At 39.2% G+C, this 26,190-nt stretch overlaps 1 protein-coding gene across 3 annotated transcripts in view; it reads left to right on the top strand.

Moving 5' to 3' along the window:
* Positions 1-16,439, top strand: part of SLC1A2 (solute carrier family 1 member 2) — an 80,870-nt gene extending 64,431 nt beyond the window's left edge. For all 3 annotated transcript variants that reach the window (XM_065683161.1, XM_065683163.1, XM_065683164.1), the window contains 4 exons: positions 2,940-3,134; positions 5,423-5,557; positions 12,004-12,235; positions 15,771-16,439. In XM_065683161.1, the coding sequence (XP_065539233.1) occupies positions 2,940-3,134; positions 5,423-5,557; positions 12,004-12,235; positions 15,771-15,845 (637 nt within the window). In that variant the 3' untranslated portion in view covers positions 15,846-16,439. The remainder of the gene's footprint in view (positions 1-2,939; positions 3,135-5,422; positions 5,558-12,003; positions 12,236-15,770) is intronic.
* Positions 16,440-26,190: the final 9,751 nt, after the last annotated feature.

Below are 26,190 nucleotides of genomic sequence, written 5' to 3'. Positions count from 1 at the left end.
GATGGGACAGTGTAGAGAAGATGAAGCAAGATTCTTCTCAGTGATGCCCAGCAACAGGACGAGAGGCAGTAGGCACAAACTGAAACACACGAAATTCCATCTGAATACAAGAATAATCTCTTTACTGTGATTTACTGTGACTGGTTGAATGCTGGCACAGGCTGCCCAGAGCAGTCATGGAGTCTTTGTCCCTCGAGGTACACAAAATCTGTCTGGACATGGCCCTCTGTAACCTGTCCTAGCTGCCTCTTCCTTAAGTAAAGTGGTTGGAATAGGTGACCTCCAGAGGTGCCTTCCAACTTCAATAATTCTGTGGCTCTGTGATAAACAATGCAGGTTATAGGAGATACAGTCTGGCCAGGAGTTTTGCTAAACCACAATTTACCCGAGGCTTTTGTTCATTGAAGTGTTTGAGTTTCCACTTAGATTTTCATTACCAGATTTGCAGTGTCCATACACAATATTCATGGGGGTTTATTAGCATGAAGTAATGTTTTCCTGCTGGAGCACCAAAGTGGAAATATGTAAGAGATTCTAAGTGTTTCCAGCATATGGATTTACCTAGACACTACCTTTACCACCTGACTGCTATCCAGATCTGAATTTCTGGCTAAACAGATGTGGACATAGCACCACAGATGTGTGACCACAGGACAATTATCACCATCATATGGTCTAACCTGGCACCTCTGGAAGTTGCAGATAGTTCCTATTCAGCAACCTGTTAAAGCTCTTTGGCCAGGCTGAGGAATTGTGGAAGGCATCTATGTATTTTGCTCTTCCAATAAAGAAACCTTGTCTACATGGCCTGCTCACCTGTCCTTGCTTATGGTGGCAGAACTGAAGGGGAAAGATATTTGCATAGTACCTGCTTCCTGAGCCAGTTGGGGTTCATTGTAACAACAGTAGGCCACGGCTGGTATGCATTTTGTACTGATGATCTGAGTTGTGACAGTAAAAGTAGGATAGGACTTACACCTCTGAAGAAAAAGAACTGTATCTGACTGACTTTCAGTGTGTGTCCATGAACTACATATCCTATTCTATTTTTTATCTTTTCTGTAGGAGGCAAAGTGATCCTGGAACTGACTTGAAAACTGCCTACTAATTATTGATTAATGACTCACTAGATATTTTTTGCTATCTGCTATAAATATAGGTGTTAGAGTATCTCATGAGAGAATATATTACACTGGTTTTAGAAAGTATGAATTCTCTCTGATTTAGCTAAATGCACAGAATATTAAGCATTTGATTATCTATGATTCAATCCACAGTAAAGAAATACAAATATATTTGTAAAAATGCTAAAACACAAGTGTTTGGTACCATGTATCTGGCTTATCAAAGTCTGTTAAAAAAATCACGTCTGTGAACAGAGAATGGTCCGATCATTTGAGCACAAGATGGGGATCTAAAAGTATATATCTCCTAACTCATGTTTCCATAGATGTGGGACAAGAGGAGGGATTTGTGCATCTGCCACTCCAGAACAGTTCGAGTTTTCCATAGGTCCCATGTGAGATAGGTCAGCCTCATGTGCTTCTTCCTGATAACCTAGGACGTTTAATATAACACTATATAGTTATATATAGTTAGGTATCTCAATCATTCCTTAATCTCCATTTTCCATGGTTTAATTATCTGTAAAATGGAAAGATTGCATGTTTTTGTACCCAATTAGCATCTCTATTGTAGTGGATGAATGAATGAGTTGGAAAGACCCTGAAGTTGCAAGGCACTAGCAAGAATATGCTGTAAGTATTTATGTGAGAAAATATGGTGAGTCTAGTCCTTTACTCTTCTATGAGCAAATTGGTATTTTTATAGGGGCAATGACACCAGAATGAGTGGGATACAGTAGTGAAGACCTTTGAGAAATTCTGCCAACTGCAGCAGATCAACCACAATAGATTTGCTCCACCAAGTGGAGAGAGAATACAAAAAAGTAAGAAACCAAAACATGTTCCTGTGTTGAGTTTCATGCTTGTTGCAGCAAGTCCTTTGTCTGAGGCAGGCAGACCTGACAGTGAAGAAAGTAGGAGATATTTGAATCTACAGGAAAAAAGAATATGTTTGTTTTCAGCTGTAATTTTTGATGAAAGTGAATTTTTGAGGGAAGTGTATTTAATAGCCTGAACTGTTCATTGAATGATAGCCTGGTTTGGGTTGGAAGGGACCTTAAAGCTTATACAGTTCCAACCCGCTGTCACAGGCAGGGACACCTTCCACTAGACCAGGTTGCTCCAAGGCCCATCCAGCCTGGCCTTGAACACTGTCAGGGATGGGGCAGCCACAGCTTCTCTGGGCAACCTGTGCCAGTAGCTCACCACTCTCATAGTGAAGAACTTCTTCCTTATGTTGAACCTTAATCTTCCGTCTTTCATTTTAAATCCAACAAGGCACTGTGGATCTGTACAAGGAGCTGTTCCCTTCTTCCAGCCGTCTTTCACATGTTTTCCTGTCCTCCAGCTGTGTTTTATATCCTTCCTGTCCTCCAGTGTCTGGGAGCTTGATGGGTTGTATCTTTTTGCCTAGCTTTTTCATTCCTTAATGCAACACTGTTTTCTCCAGTCGGAGAAAATTCACATTCAAAGAAATTTAGGATTTGTCCCTATGCTTATAGTTCTGTCCATCAGAAAACAGCTGGAACTTGTCCTTTTGAACAAAATACAAGGAATAATCCATAAATGAGTATGAAAAGTTCATCTACACTCTCTCAAGCTCTCATCCCTACTTCAGGTCATGTTCATATGTTGGCCCACCTCCGGCTAAATGAAGGCTTATTTTAAAAACTGGCTAAAAACCACTTGAATCACAGCAGAAAGTGGAATTAGAAAGTGTAGACAATGATAGCAGGATATCTGACTTTCCTCCCTTATGTATGTGTATTATACTGTAATTATGCCTTCTCTACTCTTTTGCTTTCTGTCCTTCAGTGCTGGAACATTACCTGTCACATTCCGGTGCCTTGAAGAAAATCTAGGCATTGATAAGCGTGTAACAAGGTTTGTTCTTCCGGTTGGAGCAACTATTAATATGGATGGAACTGCCCTTTATGAAGCTGTGGCTGCAATCTTCATAGCACAGATGAATGGAATTGAGCTGGATGGAGGCCAGATAGTTACTGTAAGGTCAGTTCAAAATACTCGTAAACTTTGTCTCTACAGACTGTAAAATGTGAAGCTTTAGGTTGGATGTCTTCTCACTAGCTGTGGTATTCACTTTGAAATCCATGGATTTCTAATAATACATGCAAAGGAATGTCATATGCATAGGTCCTGGCTCTCTGGTGACACACTTTTTCTATCATCTGCAACCTTAGTGCATGCTGGTGGTGTTTTACAGAGTCTTGCAGTTGACAGTACAATGGGAAATACTTAATTCTCTGTCCAATGCAGTGCCTTTTTTAGTGTAGAGGAATGCTACAAGTGATACTTGGGGCATTAACATTCTAGACTATATCTTTATATATACATTCAAAGGAAAAAGTACACCTAAAAATGTACCCATATATTTATGTTTGACTGTACTTTTACTGTGACTTTGGTGAACAGCAAACTGGGTGAGAATAGCCCAGTCTGAGGATGAGATTTTCTGCAGTGTGGTCTGGATACTCCCAGGCTTTTTATCTCTAACCCAGCAAGTACTAGCTCTAGTTTTTTCATATCAAATTATCATATCTAAGTCAGCTGAATATCTGGAAGGACAAAGGAACATAACCTTTGAAAATGGATAAATGATTGAAGACTGTTTACTGTAATGGAATTTTAAGACCTATTAGGTAGAATGACTAGTAAAAAACAGTGGCAAAGTAATGACTGCTACAGCTAAAGTTAATTTACTGTGGAAAACTTGATGAAGACACCAGGCCTAACATTTTGAATAGTTACAAGGGAAACCACAAGTAAAAGCTGCCAAGTTTGCCTTCTTCCTGTAGTTTTCACCCACCCACCTTTCTTTTATTAAACACTTTTAACACTAAAGAAACTCCTGCAAAGGTATGTCTAATTCCATGCTTCTTGCACAGCTATATTAGTTCCACATTTTCCTTTTTTTTACTTCTTACCCCAACCCCTGAGATAGTAAAGCCAAGGTTTGCAAAAGGTTCAGAACTGCTTCTAATGAAGGCAGATGCAAGGCCTGCGTGTTATGTATTTGTTGCTAAGACAGAAAACAGTCATTTCAGAGTTGCCATGTATTAAGCCAAATTAAGACCATAGAAATTCAAGTCAGGAATCAACTGTTGTCCAGGAAATTTGGTAGGCTTGAGCCCAAGTTACTTCTCTTCATAGAATCCTGGAATGGTTTGGGTTGGAAGGGACCTTAAACTTCATCCAGTTCCAGCCCCCTGCCATGGGCAGGGACACCTTCCACTAGACCAGGTTGCTCCAAGCCCCATCCAACCTGGCCTTGAACACTGCCAGGGATGGGGCAGCCACAGCTTCTCTGGACAACCTGTGCAGGGCCTCATCACCCTCCTCTGAGGGACTGACCTGTTAGCTCTTCCTGATCAGCCTTTTCAAGGCTGGTGTAGCCAACTTTGTGACTGATATTTACTAAGCAGGTGCAACTTTGGGCTAACCGTAAGGAAACAATTGCTTCTCCTCTTCATGCTGTATGCCGTTTTTGCTACAACAATATCACAAGAACTGTCTCTTGAGGTGGCAATACAAACGAATGAAAGGTTGTTAGGTTTTTTTCTGTCATATCCAGTCTGTGATACTGAGGATATTCACATCACCCAGACACAGGCTCACAAAGACTTAACTAGGCTTTAAGCTAGCCCTAGGTACTTCATATTTGTCATGTAGATCCTCTGATTTCCTCTCATCTGGGAGAGGATGATACTGGGAATGGTAGCTAAACCAGAATGGTTAGACCTTAACAGCGCTAGCTTCATCCCCCTGCAGGCCTTTAAGTGCTGCTGTGGGAAGGTGGAAGCAAACCCTTACCAGTTCAAGCTGGGAGTGCCTGAGGGGCTGGCACCGGCTGCAAAGCCTGATTGCAGAGCAAACCATCCTGCCCGCATATCTGCTGGACCTACCCAGGTGTTCAGTAGGCCAGGGTGTACTCTAACCCACACACCTGAGAAACACACCACAACCAGGGTTGTCCGGGTCAGCCCCAGCCATCTGTCAGGCAAAAGATTTGAATATCATAACCAACTTACAGAACTCAACCTCAGACAACTCTCTTACAAGTCTCAGAATAAGCCCCATAGATCTGGCCTTCCCAAATAAATATTTTCTGAGAAACAGAAGCATGAAAACCGTGGCCTGACATTACCATGGTCTCTCACATAGTTGTTAGTTTTTTGGGGAATTCATTAAAAATAAGAGCTTCCTAATGATCACATAAGCATGCAATGAAAGTGTATGTTCCTCTTCCTGCTACCCACATTGGATTTTTGTTTTTGCAGTTTGACTGCCACCCTTGCAAGTGTTGGAGCTGCCAGTATTCCCAGCGCGGGACTTGTCACTATGCTGCTGATCCTTACTGCAGTGGGTCTCCCTACACAGGACATCAGTTTGCTTGTTGCTGTTGACTGGCTTTTGTAAGTTATGATGACTCTGCTGCTCAGGGCAGGAAAAGTAGTGAAGTAATGATTATCCATAGCACTTTTCATCTGCTATTCTTAAAAAACAGTAAGATTCTTCTCTACAGGTAAAGCAAAGAAGAAAATAGCCTATTTGATGACATGGAAAGCAGCTTCTCAGCTGACGCAAATTGTTTCAGAGCTCCTGAAGTCAGTTTCTATGAGACAAGGATCTTCTTGTAAGACCCTTGGGCTCACGCTTACCTATTTTCTTCTTCCTAACGATGCCTCTCCATCACAGACATAGCGCAAGAGCAGTTTTCCAATCTTTGCTTTCATATTTCTGTTTCTTGTAGTTCTGGTATAAAAAAAAAGGATGAATGCTGAAAATGCAGGTTCCATCAGGATGTTGTCAGGAGGTTACAGGGTGATTTGGGAATTTGTAGAATCAGATATTTCAGTGGGAATTTTATTTTTTATTTTTTACATAATAGGTTAAATACTTTTAAAAAGAAACTGTTCTCGAGCAGGATATAAACCAAAGACAAATAAGAAAGAAAACTGAAAGAGAGAGGTTGTTTCCTAGTTTGATTTTAATGGCACATCCCTCAAACTGGAAAGACTGATTTTCATATTCAAAGATGTGAGATTAAAGTCCTTCAGTGTCATTGCAGGTCCTCTGGGAGTTTCCCAAGGCTTTTGTTCTTCCACAGTTCAATACAGAAACGGTAAATGTAGAGCATATGCTGAACCACAAAATTTCGCATGTTGTCATTTGGCAACCTGGATATCTTTCTGTCACCTGTGCAGAGCTGACAGGGACATAGTAGTCCTCTAAGTTGTATCAGCCTCTAGAGGCTTTTAGATTGTGCTGTACTGCTGCAGCACAGTATATTCTAGTCAACAGCCATCTTGCCCTAATACTCTTCTATGCAGTAAAGACAGATGTTTCTGTTGTGGCAGCTGTGGTGCCTGGAAGGGGAGATGTAAGTACCACTCTGTACAATTTGTGCATCTCCTCCTGCACCAGTAGCCTCAGCTGCCAACCTGTGGTAGCTTCCAGTCCAAGATACACTACTAAAATTATGCAAGAAGGAATAGCAGAGTTGAAAATGTGAAGGTAAAATAGAAAATTTTCTGTCATCTCTTTGGCGTAACAAGAACTTAAGATCCTGATCAGTTCTCTGACTTGTTTTTTGGAGCTACTTCTGTACTCTGTTATTACCTATTTGTCACAAAGATTTAAGAATAGAACACAGCTCCAATTTCTGCTTTACAGAAAAATGAAAGAGGAGTTTACTGCTTGGGAAGGCAGAGGGAAAAGATGACTTACATATTTTATATATAACTGAATATCAAGATATCATGACTCAGAATAGTGAAATGAGGCAGGGTTCAGCAGTCAGAGTACAGCTGGCATAGGGAAAAATGTGATATTCTGTGATTATATTTATGAGGTCATAGTTGAAAATGGGAAAGTGGCATGGTAATCTGCAGCTGGGAGTAGGAGGTGCACACTCACTTATAATACGTGTTTTGCTGGCTCTCAAAGTTAAGGATAAATAGGTAGGTTTCTGCAGCTGGTAGGAGGATGTGCAAAAGGAGCATGTGGCTTGTTTGGTTTTTTTAGGGAAATGTCATTTAAAAATATTTCTGCAGACTGAGAAGCTCTGCCCACACTAGCAAACCTCAGAGATGTAAGTTTACCAGCAGTTCTGATCCACTAGTAGGTATTGCATTTCAGGCTCAGCTTCAGCAGCATTGTTACCACTGACTCATCTAACCTTGCTTAGGAAATCATAGAATTATAGAATGGTCTGGTTGGAAGGGACCTTGAAGCTCATCTGCTTCCAACTCGCTGCCACGGGCAGGGACACCTTCCACTAGACCAGGTTGCTCCAAGCCCCATCCAACCTTGCCCTGAACACTGCCAGGGGTGGGGCAGCTACAGCTCCTCTGGGCAACCTGTGCCAGGGCCTCACCACCCTCACAGGGAAGAGCTTCCTCTGGATATCTCATCTCAGCCTCCCCTCTGTCAGGTTAAAGCCATTCCCCCTTGTCCTGTCACTACAGGCCCTTGTCAAAGTCCCTCTCCAGATTTCTTGTCAACCCCTTTAGTCACTGGAAGCTGCTCTAAGGTCTCCCTGGAGCCTTCTCTTCTCCAGGCTGAACAAGCCCAGCTCTTTCAGCCTGTTTCCAGAGCAGAGCTGCTCCAGCCCTCAGGGCATCTTCGTGGCCTCCTCTGCACTTGCTCCAACAGCTCCACATCCCTCTTGTGTTGTTGCTCCACAGCTGGATGCAGGACTGCAGTGTGGGTCCCACCAAACTGGAGTAGAGGGGGAGAATCCTCTCCTTCATGCTGCTGATCACAGTGCTGGTGATGTAGCCCAGGACAAGTCTGTGGAGCTGCAGCAGTGATATATCTTAAGTATAGGAAGAATCTTTCAGCACAAATGGTTAGGTCCTTCTGACCTAATGATTGTCAGTGCAATTGCAGTGTGATTTAGAATTGAAAGGTGTAGGGAAAAGGGAAAAGATCTGAAAAAGGAGACCACAAGTTCTGTGTCATGCCACTAGCACTCCGAAGTCAAGACAGAGTTTGTTGGTGAATGTGTTGTGCCACTTACCATATGTTCAACAGCTAATAGTTTTATTTTCCATCTTCTAGTGATTGTGTGGTAGCCACGATAATCTAATGAGATATAGAAAACGATGTTATTGACTTCGCTATATTAAGAAAAGGCAAGCCAACTTTTGAGCAAGCTTTTGAGCACATAAACCAGACCTAAAGCAATCTGAAGTGAAAGGGTATAAAAAGATATTTTCTATGCTTACAAACATTGTCTTCTTTCATTTCTGTAGATCATCAAATAACATTGCAGCAGTGTTTCTAACAGAATGTAGAAGAGAAACTTACTTAATAAAATATTTAAGAGTCAATTTCAGCCACTTTTCTGGAACCAGTGTGCAAATGCAAACAGCCACGTAGAAATCTTCTATAACGTTTCAGTTCCAGATAATGAAAGCGTTAAAAAAAGTCCTATTCTATGAGTTTTTTCAATATTCCTGATCAAAGAAAATGTCAGAAGATCAAGTGATTTTACAGTACTACCATCACCTGAAACTGTGGTTGTACCAAAACTAGTTTTGCATGATTTGGCCATGGTGTAGCACAAAGCTGACTGTTGATTGTCCTTAAACTTGGCACTCTGTCCTTCAAATTTGAGCCAAAAAGTTTTCGTATCGATTTCTCTCAAGTCACTCCAATATCTGGGGGTTAAGTTGCTCAACCTTTCCCCTTCCCATGCATACATGCACAGTGTGAGCTCTTTCACCAGGCAAGTTTCCCAAGATTTCACAATTCTCATCGTTTCTCAGTTTAAAACTAAGCACCACACAGCAGTGACATTTAATAGGATTGTAAAGACATGCCAAAAGCTGGAATAAAATCAGCTTCTTTTGCTCTAGCCAGAAGTTGGCTACTTTCCAGCTGTAAGACTGACAAGCTCAGAAAATATCATAGCACAAACTCAAATAAAGTGGGATTTTGCAGTGAAGAGAGGAATTAGAGAAAATGGGCTTGAATGGCTGATCCACTGTTTAAACCTTCATTCAGTATCTCAGAAATAGACTGCTTGACTTCTGACTCTGTTCCTTAGCTTAGATCTAAATTCAGAATATTCAGAAACAGTTGACATCCGGATGTTATAGACAGGGCCTTGTATGAATTGAATTAAAATATAGAAAACAGGAGCTCTTTCCTATAATGAGAGGTAAGGCAAGTTAAACATGCCATCTGGTCTTTGAATTAGCTGAGATTTTATCTCCTTACTAGAATCTAATAAGGTTAATATACTGGGATTTCAAGCTTTTCGGGAACAGGAGTAACATTTTGCATACTAGCATGCTGTATAGGCACTATGACATTAATAACAAGGTGGCTTGATTCAGTTCTCATTTTTATCCCTTTCATCTACATTGTTAAGCTTCCAGTTCTTCTGATTTATGCCAGTTTAAGGAAATTGGGTATTAAATCTTACCGAGATTTAAAGATTATTCCAAAACCCATTCTTACCAGATATTGGGTTGGCTTTTGAGAGAGAACTTTGACTTTGAGTCCCATTCTTTCTCTTAGAAGCTACTATGGACAATGCAGATGTAGCTATGTTGGGGCAAGTCATTTACTAGACTACAACTTTCTTATATTGATTTTGTTTGCAGTGTTCCGGCATAACTGGAATTAGCTGGTTGGGGTTTTTTAACAGAAGAGTACATACAATCTTCTTTGTTCTTCTTAGGGTGTTCTTTGGCCCCAGAAGAGGTCAATGACACTTTGCTATTGATTCCTGACAGCTGGGACTTTGTCCTTTCTGTTCTGTAAGGAACTTACTTGTGTGCTTTCCTTCACAAAGTATATAGCACTGAACCACTTGGCTAGTAGTACATGCGTAGGGGCTGGAGCATCTCCTCAAATGACCCTTTTGGAATTTGTATCATGCTTCAGTTATATATTCTGTTCACCTTGTTTTTTGACATCCTGTACTATCCCTCCATCATGTGGCATCTGTGAGTCCTTTCAACATTTAATGACACGCGTACAAAACCAAATATTAAGCAAGTTTTCTTTTTGTGGAACTGTATTGCTAGGTTCAGTATACTTGATTGTCTTAACTCAAAATTACACTCAAAAATTCATCTTCTCCTCTTCTGCCACTCTGACCAGGTTTAAAGCATCCTTCACAGGCATGGAACAGAAGTGGTTCACACATTTCATCTGTGTGAAGCCAAACTAGAAGGATGATTTCCTCCTATGTGTTGTTGGTTTGTTTGGTTTTTGGGAGAGTTATTGGAGGAGTTTTTTCCTTCTGGGTATTCTTTTGATGACAAAAACATATAAAGGAGCTGTTTCAACTAAGAAATTACACCATGAACTTCAAACATATAAGCATGATAATGTAGAGAGGGAAAGGAGAAACTTAAAAGGAAATGCAGTTCCACAGCTGGAAAAAGCTGGTTTACAGATACTTAGAGGAAGAGTGTTAAAAAGGGCTCAAAATTTTGTATGGCCATAAATAGGCATGTGTAACTAATGTTTTTCAGTTTGGGGTTTATATATTTTGTTCTTTTCCTTTGGTGTTCTACAGGAAAATGAGATGTCACACAAATCTAGTACCAAAAATATTAGAAAGAGTGTTTACTAATTAGTCACTGTCTTGGGAAATGAGGTCCGAAATTCTGGGTTTTCTGACACTTGGCAAATATCCATACTGTTTAATCTGCCCGTTTGTGTAAATGAGTCTTTATAGATATACCTGTGAGAATTAATCAGTGTAATCACTTCCCTGACCTGTCTGAAAAATCTAGACATAGTTGTTGGAGTAGTTTTAGTAGTTGCAGTAGTTCAAAATTGAAACCTCAGTCAGAAGTTTTTTAGGAGTCTTGCTTAGTTCAGATATGAAGAGGCAAATTAGATTGTAAATGATTTCAATATGTGCAATACATGGTCAGTAGGAAAGATAACAGGAGCCCATAGTACTGCAGTGCTCTGTAGGATCTTCATTTTTTGCAGAATTTGGGCAGGTTTGGGACAGAATTGTGAGATCAGGGAAAATACACAACCATGAGTTCACTGCAAAGAGATTGAACCACACTCTAAAAAGAAGACAGGAGAAAGATGGTGCGTCTGTCTAATGGCATCCTGTATAGGAAGTGCCAACAAATACATCTCTTTGTAATGAAGCATGGGAGCCTCTGTTGGCATCCTCCTGCAACAAAGGGCACTTGTTACTTGTCACAGGCTCATCATTTTGTAGGCCATGACCTATATTTGGTCGTCTCATATGCCAAGCTCTGGCATATGGTAGTGTGAGTGGGCATGGTGCCACACTACCACACACCAGATGACCATCTGCAAAGATGGTGCCAGGAGAGGAGCTTTGATGGCCTGAGCTTCATGGAGGTATTTCAGGCATTTTTTAATCTGTAGTTTGCTCACTGAGAATAAAGGGAGAGGCCATTTGTTAATCTGTCCCAGAAATGAGAACACAGTGACGAAGTGTTCAGGATCCAAAATCCTTTCCCCTTGTCTACATTAAGTTCAGTGGTCTGATAAGTTCTGATTAAACCAAAGGCAGTGATGTGAGCCTGGCAGCCTGACATCGAAAACTTCAGCTCCAGAAGCTGGAGAAATTCGTCAAGCACAACTCTGCAGTTTGGCTGTGTCTCTAGTGCAAGTTCTTTGCCAAAATCCATGAGTATGAGCAGCTGGGACATGGGAGTTTGCACATCCTCCATCTGAACAAGTCCCCTGAGAAAACAGGCTTCAAAAACTCCCATCTTTCTCTTCTAAAGATGCCTTAAAATTCCTGGAATAAATGCAACGACTGTAACATGAACAGGGCTACCATGCCCTACTTTTTCTTCCTCTCATGCCATTCAGTCTCTGCCTTTTGCTTCTTTTGTAGGGACCGGATGAGAACGTCAGTCAATGTAGTGGGAGATTCTTTTGGTGCTGGCATTGTCTACCACCTTTCCAAGGCAGAACTTGACAACATTGATTCCCACCATAAAGGTCACGAAGACATTGAAATGACCAAGACTCAGTCAATCTATGACGACATGAAAAATCATAGGGAAAACAACTCAAACCAATGTGTTTTTGCAGCTCACAACTCAGTCATAGTAGATGAGTGCAAGGTACCTTTCACATTTATGGATATTGAGACATGTATATAGCACTGCATGCTTTATCTTATTTTTTTAACCTGCATGTATTTTTCAAATTGTTCTGCAAATAACAATGTGACAACAAGGTCCATGAACTCGACATTTTGAGTGAATTTGAGCAGTTTAAAAGATGGTTTTTGCACTCTTCTTAAAAGCTGTCATTTGAGGGGAAAAAATCATGTACATTGTTTACATATCAAAAGGCAAGATGCAACGTATTATGGAATATGCCAACACACAGAGAATATGGCATCACCTTCTATGGACATTTACTTAATTTTCTATGGCAACAGAGAACTTAATTGCCAACCCAAATGAAGGATATCTGCAATTCAGATACAGGTGTTTTCATTTGCTGACTGCCTTCATGATATGCTATTCAGAGATGGACATGTTGAATGCACTTTAGCATCAGAATGCTCCTGCACTCATACAGCATGCTTACACTTTGCTTTCATCATCATTCCTGAATCATTAAGTCACAAATGTTGTATTCTCTCTCTAATCCTTTCTGTAACTAACATGGATTATTAGTAGTAATAATAACATCTTGATCAGAGGAAAGTGAGCTTGAGAAACCCCACCAGTTGAATGAGAAAACAGTTGGGGAGGTTAGTGGTTTAAAATTTACAAAGCACCCACCATTCGGACAGGGCAGTTTAAAATCAAGAGAGCTTTTGAAAAGGGGGAGAAAGAGAGCAGAACAAAGCAGAAATTCTGATTTCATAGGCTTGGGGTTTTTTTCTATTATTTATTAATATCTTGATCTGGTCCTGTACACTGTCTTCAACATGGTGAATTTGCCAGTGAACCTACCTCAGCCGTTTATTCAGACAGATTCTCTTAACGTCTTCCAATTGCCACAACTGAGCCAGTATCTAACTATAAATGCCTACACTAAGTCCATTAGAATATCACCATATGTATTAGAAATGTAATTCCTGTTCTATCACTTTGACCTCTCTCCAACATGGATGGAAATGTTTTTCAGAATGTTTTTTCCTAATGCTTACTTTGAGATAATATCAGGCCAAACCTGAATTTTCATGGGGAAATTTAATACTGAATTCAGGAAATAAAACGATTTCATCTTACCGTTATTTTTTCCTTGAATCTTCTGAGTTTTTAATAAAATTAGTTTTTAAAATTAAAACAAACATTTTGATCTGGTATCTCTCTCCCTTCCTCATCACCCACTCTTTTTCTGTGGGAAAAATAAAACAAAGAAAAAGAATTTCAAAATGGAAAGAGAATACATGCTTACAAAAATTTTAAAAAATAATGTCTTTCTCAAAAAAGAAGAGGGCACAGAAGAGAAAAATTTGAAGGAGAAAAGAAACTCACTGAAAAGAAAGATCTCATTTGATTAAAGATTTTTTCATTAAAATAAGCATGCATACACACATTTTTTGGTTAATGTCTTTGGGAACTTTTGGAAAACTGTTTTTCGGTGAAATAGACTATGCTGACTTCAGTGAGTTTAATACAAATTGAGCTATTCTATCTGAATCAGGTTCGTGGAACTGAATACTGATAATATTATCTCCTTCCACTCAGATTTGCACAGAGATAAAAGTAAGCTAGAAAGCAGTAGCCTGTTGGTGCAATACTTGCTGAACTTTCTTTCCTCCTTCAGTTTCTTATTTCATTTCCATCAGTTGAGGTAATAGCTTACCTCAAAAACTTGAATTAATGGTGTGGTAGGTCATCCTAAGCACACCCTTTAATTAAAATTTGGGACCAGTGATTTATTAGCTGAAGGTATTTGTCCTTTTTCATTGTTTTAGATTTGCTCTGAGTGTGGTATCGTTTTGCACTTTAAAACACATGAAAAGAGCCAGGGTTTACTGGATTGGGCACAAAACTGACTTTCGGGAGATCATTAGTCTTGTCCGTGTGTCTGTCTGCAAGCTGCCAAAAGGCTGAGATGTTATGGTCTACTTTATAAGCTATGAATAGAATATATGCTGACATTTGCAAAGCTTTTGGATCATGTTGGAGAGGTCACAGCTCCCAAGTGTTAAAGTAGCAAAGGCAACAGAGTGTAGGATTTGGTGCTTCAAAACAGCCAGCTGTTAAATCTGAAGAGACATCTCTTCATTCTCTCAACTGCACTGGTGGGTTGAAAAGCTTACTGCAACTCTGGTTGGAATTTGGGAAAGCTAATCTACTAGCATGCCCTTTCTATTTACTTTCTGTAATATATTCCATGTATAACTCTCGTAGTTTATAATTTTGCATGGTCAATGTATATTATTAATAAGTAGTTTATACGGGGGTAGAGTGGTTGTTATTGCATGATATTTTTGTATTTTTTTATTACCATACTTCACATGACTCTATGTGATTTTCATTTCTGAATAAGCTGTTCATTCCTGTATTTGCATGCTTCCCCCTTTCAATTGTCTAAGAAAAAGCTTGACTTTGTTTCAAAAATCAGTGCATTTTGTCATGTTTCCGTGTCCCAATGCTTCCATGCATCCAGTTTATCCAGCATGGGGAATTTCAGCTCTGTCTTTAAGTTTTCATTTGAAGCTGAGGATGTTAACTTACAAGGTAAGTTAGGAAAGAGTGAGCCATCCATTTGGAATTAAATGAAAGGTTCTTTCATAGTTATAAAGATCTAGATCTTTACTTTTGTAAAATTAAATTGACATTTTAGCTTATTAGAATTTTTAAACCCATTTGGCTCGAGCTATCTTTCTTGAAGCATGGATTTATTTATAGTTATTTCTGGAACGTATTAGCCAGTGTATACTGTGAGTTGGTAGATCACTATAGGTCTTCTACCATACTTAAAACCTAAAAAAAATTAGCAGATGTCTTCACAGCAAGAGTGATGTTTTGCTGTATTTTGGGTGAGACAAACATAGCATTACTATGAATGTGTGGTCTGGCTACATTTAAAATCTTTCACTACATTGTTTTTACACTACATATGCTTTTACAGCATATCTTTTCCTTAATTTCTTTAAAGGTGGTGTAATTATAGGTGAGTTTCTATGATTATTCTGGCCTTGCATATTTTTCATGTCCCTGCATCAGCTATTCTGCTCTGCTAACAAATTCCACTGAAAAAAAATATGGATTTCTACATAAAAAAAAAAAAAAAAGAAAAAGTGATCTGTTTTTGAACTAATCTAGAGAAAACTATAGGAGATAGAAAGGTGTGGAATCTGAAGCATTTATTGAAAAAACAAAACAAAACAAAAACAAACAAAACAGCAACCAACAAACAAAAAAAATTCAAAACCAAAACCTTACAACAAAGGCTAAGGAAATGTGGAACTTCTTTCTTACTACTAATGTTTTCTAGTCAGTGTGATAAAACGAACAGGAGTTTCACTATTTGGGAGTATTGTGAATTCTGAATAAATACATTTTACGTATCTAATAAGTCATGGTGTATGTAGTTCCTGTAAATATCGTGATCTTCCATGTAAAACTCATGACTTGTTGAAGTGCCTTGGCTTTTAAGTTGGTTGTTGATGATAATTACTTGCAGGTAACACTGGCAACCAATGGCAAATCTGCAGACTTCAGTATTGTCGAAGAAGAGCCTTGGAAACGTGAAAACTGAAGGAAGAGATTTCTAGCTCCATCTTTAATAAGCCCTGAAGCTGTCTTCTGACAAAAGATACCATGATCCAAGAAGATATCTCTTTTTTTTTTTTTTCTATTTAACATCTACAGTTTCAGCTTACTTAATTTCTTAACTGAAACTTAGCAAAGATCTCATCAAGTCATTGTAGTGTCTTTGCCAAGCAATGATCCATAACCATCTGTCTCTCTTGAGTTACTGTTTGGATGATGCAGCTGGAGAACACTCCATGCAGTGCAATGTGCTCTCACCCGCCTCCCCTTTCATTCAAGACACGGAGAATGTCAATGCTGCAAAATGGGAAGATCAAAGTGCCAGTACAGTTCACTATAGGGACTCAGGGTCACACATATAGGAGAAACATAACACCACGTAAGCCTTCAAGTGTTTTGATGACTCTTGTGGCATACCTGATCTATTTAGCACTGTATGGCTAAAATCTCTTTTGAAAATCTCCATAAAGATTTCTGTTTCTTTTAATAACAACAAGCACTGTATTTTTATGTCTAGTTGTACTTCAAACTGAACTTAGATCCAGGGGCAAGATTAGTGTATAGGAGTCAATGAAGTATCACAGGCATTTTGTTAGATCTGTACAACTAATACTTAGCATCAAGACAAGACCTTAGATTTGTATGTGCACATGATGGGTTTTTTTATCAGCTGTCCCAGGGCAGGTGCAGCCTTTATTTTATGATGGGGCTGTGCTGCTTTGTGACCACAATGCATCATACAATACAAGGCAGTATTATTGGAGGGGTAGTAGTTCCTTTACTAAATCTATGCCTGACATACAAAATCCAGAATACCATGGGCTCAGTTATTCCATTTTTAATCAAAGCAGGTAGCATCTTACTATTCACCCTACTCCACTGATGTCAAAGGGATTCCTCGTGTGGACAGGACTAGTCAAGTAAGGTACTACTAAGACTGTTCATGGATGTCATGATTGGGTGCTTGATAATGAGCTATAAGCAAATTCTTTATCCATTACTCTAAGAAACTGGAAGGTTTTGAATGTGATCATCAGTGACATCTGGGATGAATTGAAAGCCATCTTTCAAAAATATGTTGTATTTCAGAGAATGGCTAAATCCTGAGTTCATTGCTAAGCCAAATTCCATATAAGTTTAATAGAATTTGGCCAGGGTTAGGACTGAATGAAGAATAAAGCAGAATTTCAGGATTCAGTCCAGTACATTGAATATACATCTCTCTCTTTTTCAGAGTAACAATTCATTTAACTCTCTAATGTCAGAGAAATGTTTATAGAGCACATGGCATTTGAATTAACAAGGTGGTGTTTGTCAGCATAGTATAGCTAATTCATCTGGTCAGAAGAAATTACAGTCACAATAATCACCCTGTGAAGTGTTTTTAAAGGTGCTTGTTAATAGTCAGCAACTTTTAGACAGTGATGAATGCCATTACACTATGTTCTATAGCAAAGCTGAGCCATGTGGCCTTGGGAGCTCCACCCACAGAACAAGTTTTGTGCAATTTTGGGGAAAGCGCTCAGAGGTTCTCAGAAAGAATCAGAACATGAGCGTGAACTTAAAAATGGTAGAAAACACAGCTGAAACGTTTACAGAAATAGGCCATTCAGTGTCTATGCTCAGACCTGGCATGGGTTTAAACAGGAATAATATCTTTAACTGTAGAGTGGTATTTGGCTATGTAGAAGCTATTAAAATATAAACATAATATGCTTTTGCTCATCTGCGTTCATATAAATATCCCCAAAAATGCACACAGACCTTAGCCAGCCAAGGCTACTTGCATGATTAATGATGTGCAAGATCAAGTCCATTGCCAGAGTATCCCTCATTTAAGCATTTGTTGTTGTGAAGTATTTTTCCTTGCCACTGTATTTTGTCCTCATCTGCATGGCAGGGTACAATCCTAAGCAAAATGGCCTATATAATTTAACAAATATTGAACCACTGTGAATTCTGTAGGCCTTTAACATGCATTAGATATGGAGAACTTTTTCAGGGGCCTCCTGAAGCATCTTAAGCATTATCTTTTTTTTTTTTTGTGAGGGATAAAATTGTAGTATATTCAAGAAGTGGTAGGCAGGTTGCCTTCTCGTTTCTGTAGTCCTTGGTACTGGCATATCCAGAGTTAACCTATAGAGCTGGATGCTGCTGCTTCTCACAGTTTGCGTTAGAAGACATTTTTACCACTGGGTTATGTGCCAGAAATGTGCCTGGGATGGTGCGTAGGTGCTCTAAAATGTTACCTACTCTGAGGGTGCTGGCTCACATCAAGTGAAATTTGCTGTGGCTTAAGTCGTAATTATATCCAAGAATAACACACAGTGTTTACTCCAGTTTATATCCAGTATTCTTGAAAGGTTTCTCAGCATGGCTTGCCCCTTAAGAGATGACTTTCCATCCTCTTCACTGAAGCAGTTTCTTAGGAGCAGTGACTCTGATTTCTTGCCTTGCAAGTAGCTTTAGAAAACTGGCCCATATACTTTTAGCTGTCATTTGAAACTGTTTAGCAGTTGGAAACAAATAGGAATGCCAGCAACATGTGACTCGGCAGCTCCACAAAATTACATATGAAGAAAGAATATGCTTATACTTATCCACTTGGGACAGATTGTCCTTTGAAGAACTCTTCTTTGGATGGAGACTAGGGGAGGAAGTCACGATATTAGAGAGACCCCACCCACATAAGGGAGAATAAATCTGGGTCTTTTGATAGGACTAGAATAGCAGACTGTGATTTTAAAATAGTAACTCTGTAGATACAGTAACTCAGGGATGTTTCAAAAGATAATTGTGATGGTATTTCTCTATTTAAATGTGGATGCGGGAGAAGAAGAAATGTCGGTTTTGGTATACTCTTCTGCTTTTAGCCTAGTGGAATATTTAATATAGTGTTACTCCGGTGCAGCACTGTATTTAACCATCAAAAAGCTTTCCGTTTCTCTGGGAAAACGTAACTCACTCTTGGCTTGCATTTCTTGATTTGCTCATTTCACAAGGGGCTGGGTTGCTACTTAACTAAACAAACAGAAAATAACACAGGGGCTGGCCACTTCAGCTAGTACAAGGCTCACATTCCAGCAGACCATGCTGGTTACTGGCCAGTCTCTTTCTACCTTCTCTAGGAGCGTGGATGCACTAATTTGGATCTGGCAAAACTTTTGCATTTGTTCACAGTGCTGGAAAAGTTAAAGCACAGTGGATGGATAGTGACCTGTTTTCTGTGTAGTTCCTAAACAGATACACATTTCTTCGTACATTCGTCTTGTTTGCTGCTCTGCCCCTTTTCCTCCCCCCCCCAACCCTGTTGCCTGTGGAACTGCAATATCCTTTGCCCTTTGGCTTGCTGACAGCACACTGGCTTATGGATAAGTCTAGACGAGGCAAAGACTCAGTTAATTGCATGCTTAATTAAGTACATGCTTATGCATTTGCTTTCTGCATTTCCTGCTGAAGGTAAGTTGGCATCTGTCCATTGAAACTAAAGCACACTGAACATTGAAACTATGAAAGTGATGGAGCACTTTGTGAATTTATTTCTCCATTGCTTCCCATAAAAGACAAAGGCTTCACCAGCATTGTAAGAAAGACGAAGACGCTTCAAATAGTTAGGAGATAAGCCATTTGAACCATATTATAGGACGTGCTCTTTCCATCTGAACTGGCAAGAAACTCAGTATGTCTTTGAAAAACTGTGTTTGTTAAAGTAAAACCTGTGTCTTCAGTGCTCTGACTACATGAAAGCCCCACTGAAATCTATGGGAGTCATGGGCTTCCAGGAAAGGTCAAGTCACTTCCTGGCTCCGTTAAGTTATAAGATGTTTCACAATCCCATCCCAGGGAATAGTCTTTGTCTGCTATTTATAATTGCGTTGATTATCACATCCAAAAGATTTCTGTCAAGATGCTGCTTTTTTGCCTAATTGTTTCTATGCTACAAGTCCAGCAATGAGTTTAAAACTCAGCACAAACATAAAGGGTTTTTCCATTTCCTCCGGGAGATACAGCTGGTCTCCATTTCTTTCTCAAAGCACATGGAATTCCAAACTTTGTGCCACTTTGAAGTGGGTAGTATAGATTTCTGATTTGTTTTCCATCACTCCTAGACTCAAGTCTCCTGGCAGTAGATACTCAGAAGAGCAGACTGCTTGTCGAGAAACTGCAGTGACAGTGTTTGAACAAATTTATTTTGGCAACTGCCTGGATTTTCTTTGTTTCCTTGATTTCACTTGTGTTGTTGCAGCCCTATTGTGGCAACACAGCCGCAATCGCACAAATCCCCAAAACCATAGGCAGTATTAAACCTCACCTCTGACATTCACTTCTGGAATCAGCTTTATCTTTAGTACTGGGCTCAAAAGAATCCTTTTGTGGAAATATAAAGATGTAACTGTTTCTCATTTCATGAAGTTCCGTTATCTATTTTTATTGATGCATTTGAATTAATTTACAGAAGGATAAAGAAGGGCACTTTATAAAACTGTACTGTAATATTATCCTGTTATGAGCCAGAGGACTATCCTTGATTTTTTTACTGTTACTTCTAAGGCCACGATTAAGGTATTTTTCATAGTAGTTATTATGATAGGTGTATAGTCCACTGGGACAATTCACCTTGGCAATAATTCACCATATAAGACTATGTAGAAGTTCCTTTTCCTGCACTCTTGGGAAGATGAGTTATTTTCTTCCCTCCAATCATATTGATGACTTTTCTTCCCACATAGGCACTAGGGCTTGTCTCCCTGTGGTCCCCTAGCCTGGGTACAGTCTGTACAATGGGTGCCTCCCTCATTTTTTCCTCCTGATCATGTTGGAGGTTAAACTGAAATCTGCTGCTATGAATGAGTCAAACCACTGCTGATGCCCAGGTGCTGATAATTCTTTTACATCTTGTTTGGGCGAGCTCCCTGGCACAAAGCTCTGAGGAAACATCTCTTGCATGTGCCCACCTTTCCAGAGACATTTTCCTCTGCCTGGGGGAAATCTGGTGACTTCAATGTGGGATTGGTACAAATCTTAATGGAGAAGGTTTTGTGCGTTTGCAACTATGAGTTTTATGGAAAACCCAGGCTCCAAATACTGAAAAAACTAGAGTACGTGATTGAGCCTCTGAACTACTAGTTCAGTCTCTACTATTTCAGGATGGAGATAACCAACAGGCTAAGTAAGTGCAGGACTTGGGGAGGCAAAAAGACTTGTGAGATTTCTCATTTCACTCAAGTTTGATCCCCTTTCACATCCAACTGCATCTGCTGCAGAGCTGATGCCAATCAATGCCAGAGTGTCCAATCCCTCTAGTATGATTCACCAAAATTCGGGAGTCCTGAAATTGTTATTAATGATGCTCTGTGGCACACAGCATTACATGAAGGGAAACCATCATAGGCAGCGTCACACAACCTGGATTGTCTGGTGCCTGTATATTGCTTTGTACATAAATAGGATATTTCACAGGGATTTTTATAACATTCTTTTATATTTTTTTTGTCCTACAGTTTTTCAAAGACTGGATGCAAACTGTGTTTACAAATTGATTTTGCAGTCAGTACTGTAGATTGTAGCATTTCCATTTTGGTGTTTTGTATGGGCTTGTGAGTTCATGAGGACTACAGGTTGACCTTCCTTCTTAAAGACAATTGCATACACTTCCATCCAGCATATCTTGCTTCTTTCTTAAATATATCACATTTCCTAGGATCTGGTGTGAACTCTTACTTGTAGAATGCATCGGAAAAAGCTGTGTATGTATTTATATTGTTAAATATGATATGCTCAATGTTGATTTAGTTATTAATACAGGTTTTAGGAGTTTGTACTTGTTCTCTGGAAACTACAGTGTAGACTGAACTAAATTACTTAGTATCTGTACTTTACAGACACACTAATATTTTCTTAGAATGTTTTCTATATACCCATATAAGGTAAGGGATAATCCTTTATAAGCAATTTGTACCTTAGAAAAAAAACAGTTTTCTTATAACATTTAGGATGGGTGAAATGTTTTTGTGTTATGTTTAGTGATGAATTATAAAAAAAAAAAAAAAAAGCACAAAATGCAAGAAGCAAATAGGAATTTCAAGATCATAGAATCACAGAATGGTTTGGGTTAGAAGGGACCTTAAAGCTCATCCAGTTCCAAACCCCTGCCATGGGCAGGAGCACCTTCCACTAGACCAGGTTGCTTCAAGCCCAGTCCAACCTGGCCTTGAACACTGCCAGGGATGGGGCAGCCACAGCTTCTCTGGGCAACCTGTGCCAGGGCCTCACTACCCTCACAGGGAAGAGCTTCCTCTGGATATCTCATCTCAGCCTCCCCTCTGTCAGGTTAAAGCCATTCCCCCTTGTCCTGTCACTACAAGCCTCTGTAAAAAGTACCCCTCCAGCTTTCCTCATTCTCTTAGGCACTGGAAGCTGCTCTAAGGTCTCCCCAGAGCCTTCTCTTTTCCAGGCTGAACAAGCCCATCTGTCAGCCTGAGTTGTCCTTAAATGCTGCAGTTCGTTACAGAACAATGTTATAGTAATCTGAACAATCTTCTAGATTAACTGTCTTGGGCAATCGTCCCTCATTTTTGTCATTTTTCCTGGTGTTACCTTTGCCAAATCCTGCAATTCTTTCTTAGGAGGTGATCACATATAATCGGCTGACTCAGAATACAGCTAAAGAAAACTGGAGATCTGCATAAGCAAAAAGTATATTATCAGGTACCCAGTCTATCTTACTACAGCACATTGTATATGAGTTCAGCCTGTGGAAAGAGCTCATGATTTGGCCACCAACCTTTGCCTTCTTGAAAAGGACCAACATCACCACTTTGGGACCAGTTTAATTGGGTAGCATCTGTACAAATACCTCCTGCTTTCTTATGTATTTTAAAGAGAACAACCACTATATCTTTAGACTAGGACAAGTGACAGTTGCTTCTCTATTATGGTCACCTGTTCCCATTAGGCAAATACCTGCTGACATTAAGGCTGTGGCTATAATAATTTCTAATTAATTAAAGAGGAACTGGGTTTAGATGAATAAAATAAATTAATATAAATATTCATAACGATTATATCACTAAAAATCTTTTATGGCCTACTAGCTACTTGACTGTCGTTTAAGACAAAGCAAACATCAAATAGCAATTACTGCTGTCCCAGTATGACTGATACTGGTATGTCTTCAACTATTCAGAAATCCCTGGGGCCATGTTATTCTGCTGAGGTTTTGGAGTCTAAATTTGTAGTAGATGTATATGTAGGAAGTGTGTTGATATATCCTCGTGTTTTATTCTCTTTCTTGTACTTTGAATCAGATGTACCAGGTATTATCTTAATAGGAACTGCAGGTAGAATAGTTCTGAGTTACTAATAGTTGTAAAACTTTATTGATACCAGTTTTGACATTTTGTTGAAGCATGATGTCCAGTGCCTCTCTGCACTTAGTGTAGATAATGTAGCTATCGACATGTAATTTCAGTGAAATGGTGTATACAGTATGTATAGCAGTGCTCTAATTTCATTTAATTGGTTTCTGTGTATTGAGACATAGTGGAAAATTAGACTGTCTTTTAAAATCCTGTTCTACTTTCTGTTTGTCATTTATATCTGTGTTTGTTTCCTTTTTGCCATTCAACTGATTAGTTTCCACTGCTTAGTGACTGCTTTATCTGTCTATTATGGAGTATCCTGTTCTGATAACATTCAGAATCACGTATGCAGCCAACTTATGGTAAAAATGTTATTTTTAGTTTTCAGCTATCTAACCAGTGTGGTATGTGTTAGTATCTGCATGCGTGTAGTTCCCTGGCAGTGAGTGAAAGTGTTCGCAGCATAGATTTACTGCCTTGTGAATGCAGTTGTTACGACATCATTAAGAATTAGTGTTTACCTAGAATGATTAGTTTTTGTTTTGTTTTATTCTTGTTTGCTTGGAAGGTTGGGACTCTTTATCACCATAAGTTAAGTAAGTCACTGTTTAAATTGGCACAGTGAATAAGGGGAAATCAAATTGACTACATTCCTGCAGGATGCCCTGGCTGCTTTTGATTCTGTGCACTGTTCAGCCCTTAGTCACATCATGGCATCACAGGATCCCTCTGAGTCGCTTCCAGGTCCTCCTTGACTACACGTCAGGAAATCAAGTGCAGTCACCTGGCTGGGACAGGGAAAGGCTGCATGGGGCTGCCTGTTCTCTCCAGCGTGGCTGAGGGGTCAAAGTAGGAACCTCTGCTTCATTCCCTTGGCAGGAGCACCCTCTGTGAAAGATGAATACCCTCATAGACAAAAGGTGCACTGTTTCTTTCATTGATAAAAAAGTGTATCAATAGTTATTTGGAAATGAAGTGCAAAGCTAAATGCTTCTCAAGTTACTGTGGTTGTTGTACAGGCCTGTTTGCTAGTCATGAAAAAAGTATGATCATAAAACAGACATATGAAGGATATAGTCTGTGGCAAAAATTTTCTGAAATCAGGGCTACAGTTCAGATATGTGAAAAAAACAAGACTTTTCTGGTGGTTCTGAAAGAGCTTGGGACAGCAAGAAGAAGCTGCTTCATTCCTAGATACCCTGAGCCTCAATCTCATAAATATAATCATCCTCTGTGAGTGGAAAGAGATAAAATTAGGCCCCAAAGCACAGGAAGCATCCTGCTTGGTGAAGCATCCCACTTGATGAACCATCACATTACGTTGCTTCAGTATGAATACTACACTGCGGTACTATGTGCTGCCTATTCATTATCCCTTGCCCCCTCTTAAAAGTGACCGGTTATGAGCTGGAATGTTTTCTGATGTTTCATGTCAAAAGAATGAAAAGGAAAAAGAATAAGATTGGTCTTTCCCTTACACTCAAAAAGTTCCCCAGATTTTGAAATTGCACTGTACAGTATCTATAGCAGAGTTTATTTTAAAATTAATCATAAGAGTCGTTTAGGTTGTAAAAGACCCTTAAGATCATCAAGTCCAACCACTGTACAGCTTCTTTACTTTACATCACAGGAAATAAAAGGCACAGGGAATATGAGTAAGGTGATAATAGTTAAAGCTTATGTTTCAATTCTTTTACTGTAGGGGAAAATTGCTATTTTGCTAGCTGTTAATAACAAGATGATGTTGTTATTACGAAGAAAACACTGAATTTAGAAAAACTGAACAAAGATAATTTCAGCATAATATTTTTTCCTAAGCTATTATGCAGCACAAAATTTGTCTTGATTGCATTTAGCATCCATACAAATCATTCAGATGTTCTAGTACCGATTATGTTCTCATTTGCATTGATTTTCTCTATTTACAACAATGAAACTACTTACATTTTCCATCAGTCTAAGAGGAAAAACAAAATCATCCTGCCTTTGAGTTTAAGTTATTTGATTTGTTTTAGTAAGATACCATGGGTTATCAATGACATTTGCACAAAGAAAAAAGTGGAAAATGTACTGAAATTTTGAAAACTTACTGTAAGATGCCCACATACCTACACATACGAATTTCATTTTGATAGTAGTATTATTATAGTGTTTTAGTAGTGGAAGACAATTGGAGATAAAGCCACTACAAGTAATCATTTGCAACTAATAGAAGATCTTGAAAGCAGTTGCATGTTTTTTATCAGCTTTTCTTCCTCTCACCACTACAGAAATACACTGTTTTCTGAAAACAATCTTTTCTGCAGACACTCTATCACTCTGAGAATTAACATAACGACAGAAAAATAGCACTTGATTTTCAGTCCTGCTCTTCCAGAAACTCTTTATTTGTCATTCTTTGAACAACCAGAAACTGGAACTTGTCACAGAAGGATGAAATCTGTATTGAATCACAGAATCCTGAGCACAGATGATAAAATTTCTCCCAACTCTGGGCTCTGTTCTTGTAAATTGTAGCTGGAATGCCTCATAGACTGAGTCTGGTTTTTTTTAGTTCAACAATTGGTAGTCATTTGCTTTTAATGCTTTCTTATGGTGTGAACTGATTTCTGTAACTTACATGTATAAAACAAACTAGACATTCTTTCTATACTGGAAATAGTCATGAATATAATATTTCACTAAGTGTTGTACCTCTTCTGTACATATCAATAAATGTCAATTCATAATTTTCATGGCTTTTATATCTGTGAGTTTTAATGTCAGCCTGGGCTCAGTATGGGCATGCTTTGGGTTTAGATAAAGCAGTCCGATGTGAGAGGCTGCTAGTTCTGAAAACTGCAGGCAGGGTGGAAGATGTGCCTGACTGCCAAAGTGTTAGAAATCTCACCCCTCACCACTGTATGCTCTAAATACTCCTGGGTGCTGCCTGCAACTGAGATCATTTGCACAAAGGCCAGGGTGCACTAA

The sequence above is a fragment of the Lathamus discolor genome, chromosome 6 (assembly GCF_037157495.1).
Source record: "Lathamus discolor isolate bLatDis1 chromosome 6, bLatDis1.hap1, whole genome shotgun sequence".
Lineage (NCBI taxonomy): Eukaryota > Metazoa > Chordata > Aves > Psittaciformes > Psittacidae > Lathamus > Lathamus discolor.
The sequence above is the reverse complement of the archived record's forward strand: the minus strand, read 5'-3'. Positions and strand labels throughout refer to the sequence as shown.